We start from the raw sequence: 5,072 nt of genomic DNA on the forward strand, positions 1-5,072 counted from the left end.
GGATCCTTTACTATAGATAATTTAGCTGATCTGTAACAATAACATCTTCATGCCTTATATATCATGTACTGTAGTACGCCGCTAGATTAAAACTGACGTGGAAAGGTAACATATGGCCACCGAAAGCTCTTTTTTGAGAGCCCAGGTGGTCGTGTGGTCTAGCGGGACGGCTGCAGTGCAGGCGATTTGGTGTCACGATATCACAGTAGCATGGGTTCGAATCCCGGCGAGGGAAGAACCAAAAATTTGCGAAAGGAAATTTACAGATCTAACATTGTTGGGTTGATGTTTAGACGAGTTGTATATACATTATGTACACAGCCATGTATCACCAACATTGATGGCGATCCGATGGATACATCTGTTGTAGGGTTGTCACTGACTCAGACGTATATATATATATATATATATACAACTCGTCTAAACATCAACCCAACAATGTTAGATCTGTAAATTGCTGATGCGAAAGCAAATTTACAGATCTAACATTGTTGGGTTGATGTTTAGACGAGTTGTATATACATTATGTACACAGCCATGTATCACCATCATTGATGGCGATCCGATGGATACATCTGTTGTAGGGTTGTCACTGACTCAGACGTACTTATGAATATGATTATTTTCTGTGACTGTATCTTACATTAATTTGTAGGATCCTTTACTATAGATAATTTAGCTGATCTGTAACAATAACATCTTCATGCCTTATATATCATGTACTGTAGTACGCCGCTAGATTAAAACTGACGTGGAAAGGTAACATATGGCCACCGAAAGCTCTTTTTTGAGAGCCCAGGTGGTCGTGTGGTCTAGCGGGACGGCTGCAGTGCAGGCGATTTGGTGTCACGATATCACAGTAGCATGGGTTCGAATCCCGGCGAGGGAAGAACCAAAAATTTGCGAAAGGAAATTTACAGATCTAACATTGTTGGGTTGATGTTTAGACGAGTTGTATATACATTATGTACACAGCCATGTATCACCAACATTGATGGCGATCCGATGGATACATCTGTTGTAGGGTTGTCACTGACTCAGACGTATATATATATATATATATATACAACTCGTCTAAACATCAACCCAACAATGTTAGATCTGTAAATTGCTGATGCGAAAGCAAATTTACAGATCTAACATTGTTGGGTTGATGTTTAGACGAGTTGTATATACATTATGTACACAGCCATGTATCACCATCATTGATGGCGATCCGATGGATACATCTGTTGTAGGGTTGTCACTGACTCAGACGTACTTATGAATATAATTATTTTCTGTGACTGTATCTTACATTAATTTGTAGGATCCTTTACTATAGATAATTTAGCTGATCTGTTACAATAACATCTTCATGCCTTATATATCATGTACTGTAGTACGCCGCTAGATTAAAACTGACGTGGAAAGGTAACATATGGCCACCGAAAGCTCTTTTTTGAGAGCCCAGGTGGTCGTGTGGTCTAGCGGGACGGCTGCAGTGCAGGCGATTTGGTGTCACGATATCACAGTAGCATGGGTTCGAATCCCGGCGAGGGAAGAACCAAAAATTTGCGAAAGCAAATTTACAGATCTAACATTGTTGGGTTGATGTTTAGACGAGTTGTATATACATTATGTACACAGCCATGTATCACCATCATTGATGGCGATCCGATGGATACATCTGTTGTAGGGTTGTCACTGACTCAGACGTATATATATATATATATATATATATACAACTCGTCTAAACATCAACCCAACAATGTTAGATCTGTAAATTGCTGATGCGAAAGCAAATTTACAGATCTAACATTGTTGGGTTGATGTTTAGACGAGTGACTCAGACGTACATATATATATATATATATATATATAAGTGTCTAAGAATGTAACTTTAACACACTAATGAGTGTTATAAAATTAGGTGTTATATTTTATATATTATTCACGCAATATTTCGCTAAACAAATTAGCTTCATCGGGCGTGTGCATCTATCAAGGTGAAATCGGATGCATGACAAAAAATATCTTTGTAGCTTGAGCTACACAAAAGTTTAACATATTGATTAATGATCTGTATAAAACAAATTTTTGCCGTTTATTGTACATAAACATTTTTTTCAAAAATTAAAACAAATAGTTGTTTTAGTTAAATAGAAGTAAAATTGATGAGTTATTCCTTTGCTTTCGGGTAGAACTGTTTTTCATCCCTCTCATTAAGTCCATCAGGTTCAAGAGTACGTAGCTGATGCATCCAGAACCTTTCTCTCTTTTTTCTCATTTCTGAGTCCCAATTTTGGTTTACCTCAATTATTTGAAAGGTGATATTTTCAAAAGTGTGTCCTGTTCTTAAGAGGTGTCTCGTAATTGGACAGTTTCTTCCTTTTGTATAAAACGACCGATGATTGTTTAGTCTGATGTTAAATGTGGTTTCTGTTTCACCAACATACTGCAGCTTGCAAGTTCCACAAGTAAGAATATAAATACTATTTTCCGTTTTGCAATTAGATGTAACATAGATGTTGTATCGCTGCTTTGTTACTGTGCTGCTGAAAGAGTGGTCAGTGTTGGCGGCTTTACAGCACTTACAGTTCCTTCTACCGCATTGTTTGTAACACCCAAATTTTGAAGTTTCTTGTTTCTTTACTTTTGATGTCACAAGTATGTCTTTGAGATTTTTGGGTCTGCGATAGGCAATCAGAGGAGGTGATGGAAAAATTTCTTTTAAGGACGAGTCATTTTCGATTAGACGCCAGTGCTTTCGGATAGAAGATGAAATATTTGTCAAATCGGGATGGAATGTTACAACAAACGGAATTCTATCTGCACGGGTCGCCTTATTTTTGTATTCCATGAGGCTAGCTCGATCTTTTTCTTTAGCTTTATCAAAAGCGTCTGTGATGTTTTTGGTTTTATATCCTCTTGATTTCAGCTGTGTTTTTAGTTGTCCCAAACGATAGTTAAGTTTGGATTCAGAGGAGCAAATTCGCTTTAGTCTGATGGCTTGACTGTAAGGTATACTCCTGGAGCAGTGTTTCGGATGACAACTTTTTGGAGAAAGGAACTGGTGTTTATCAGTTTTCTTTGTGTGGAGGTCAGTTGTCATGACCCCGTTTTTTACAAATGTGGTGGTGTCGAGAAAAGCAATTTTCTCGCTTGAAAATTCAGATGTAAATTTAATTGAATGATGGAACTGATTACAATGATCTAAGAAATCTTGCAAATGTTCTGCAGTATCGTTCCATTTCATGTCAATATCATCAATAAAACGGAGCCATGACAAAGGTTTGTATGGCACACTCAAAAGGATGCGTTCTTCGAGATCCCCCATAAAAATGTTGGCAAAAGAAGGTGCCATTTTTGTTCCCATACTAGTTCCGTCAATCTGTAAAAAGTGCTTGTCGTTGAAAATAAAGTTGTTATTTTCAAGAACTAGCTTGAGCAATTGAACTAGACAGTCAGTTTGGGGATGTTTATCCTTTCGAGTATTCCATACTTTTTCACACGCGGCTATTCCTTCATCTTTTGGAATATTTGTGTATAAAGAACACACATCCATTGAAACCAAAATTGTGTTGTTGGGTAAAGGACTTAAGGAATTCATTTTCTTTAAATAGTCAGTCGTATCTTGAATATGAGATGGGAGTTGTTGAACATGTGGTCTGAGATGGTAATCAACAAATTCAGAATTTTTTTCGGTGGGATGGCCATTAGCTGATACTATAGGTCTCCCTGGAATCCCTTCTTTGTGAAGTTTTGGAAGTAAGTAAAATCGACCGGCTGTGCACGTTTCGTCTGGGCGTAGATAATCGTACGTATCGTCATCAATTTGTTTATCTTTATTCATTTCTGAGAGGGCGTCATTAATTTTTTTGCTGATTTCTTTTGTTGGATCACATGTTAGTTCTTTATAAAATTTAGCGTTTGAGAGTTGACGATTTCCTTCTTCGATGTAGTCTGCCTTGTTCATCACTACAACGGCACTTCCTTTATCAGCTTGTTTGATAACAATTTCGTCACGGTCTTTTAAGTTAATCATGGCTTGACTTTCTGACTTTGAAATATTTCTGACTTGTTTACCACTGATTGAAGATCTGACCTCAGCTTTGACTGATGTAATGAATGATTCCAAATTGTCGTTTTTGCTTTTAGGGGGATTCCATGTACTTTTCTTTTTAAATTTTGGGATGCATATGTCTCCTTCATCACTCTCATACTCAGATTCATTCATTCCGGCTTCTTTTAAATTTTTCTTCTGTTGTCTATTGAAATGTTCTTTCAACCGGAGACGCCTGGCAAATGCTTCTACATCTGTCTCAAGTTGTAAATTGTTGACGGTTGCTGGAGCTGGACAAAAATTAAGGCCTTTACTCAATAGTTTTTCCTCAGAGGTAGTTAGTTCTATTGATGACAGATTTACAACTAACTTATCTTGAACTGCGTGTTTTTGTTTTTTAAAACGCCTTTTCCTCGGTTGTTTTGATTTACTCTCTTTTAACAAGTTTAAAATTGGATCTTCTTCAAAAACGGAACTTTGTTGGTTTAAACGGTCTCGTTTGAATTTTTTATTTTGTTTAGCTTTGAAATTTTGTTTCTCTATTCCTTGAATGTCGAATAGTCGTCTTTGAATTACGTCCATGTCTTCTGGAGTAACAGACAGAGATGTTTTAATATATGTTTCATTTATCTCCGAATTAATTTGTGTGTAGCCGTAGATGGAAAAGGAGAGTAAGAGTTGAAGAAGTCGGAATGAACAATTGAATAAAAAATCGTCCCAACGTTTCATAAATCTGATGGACTTGACGCCCGGTGTCTGAGGCGTTAATTTGATATTTAAACCTTTTGGTATTGTGTTGTTATCTATGTATATATAACTCGTCTAAACATCAACCTAACAATGTTAGATCTGTAAATTTGCTTTCGCAAATGTTTGGTTCTTCCCTCTCCGGGATTCGAACCCATGCTTCTGTGATATCGTGACACCAAATCGCCTGCACTGCAGCCGTCCCGCTAGACCACACGACCACCTGGGCTCTCAAAAAAAGAGCTTTCGGTGGCCATATGTTACCTTTCCACGTCAGCTT

General features: G+C 37.3%; 1 protein-coding gene across 1 annotated transcript; it reads right to left on the reverse strand.

Moving 5' to 3' along the window:
- Positions 1–2,161: 2,161 nt before the first annotated feature.
- Positions 2,162–4,627, reverse strand: LOC134705697 (uncharacterized). Its single transcript, XM_063564418.1, has one exon. The coding sequence runs from the start codon at positions 4,625–4,627 to the stop codon at positions 2,162–2,164; it is 2,466 nt and encodes an 821-aa protein (XP_063420488.1).
- Between the last annotated feature and the right edge of the window lie 445 nt (positions 4,628–5,072).

This window comes from Mytilus trossulus, chromosome 2 (assembly GCF_036588685.1).
Source record: "Mytilus trossulus isolate FHL-02 chromosome 2, PNRI_Mtr1.1.1.hap1, whole genome shotgun sequence".
NCBI classification, from domain to species: domain Eukaryota; kingdom Metazoa; phylum Mollusca; class Bivalvia; order Mytilida; family Mytilidae; genus Mytilus; species Mytilus trossulus.

Bases quoted from the DNA above. Each gene is read 5' to 3' on its own strand.
- LOC134705697 (XM_063564418.1), bottom strand. From the start codon at position 4,627: ATGGACGTAATTCAAAGACGACTATTCGACATTCAAGGAATAGAGAAA.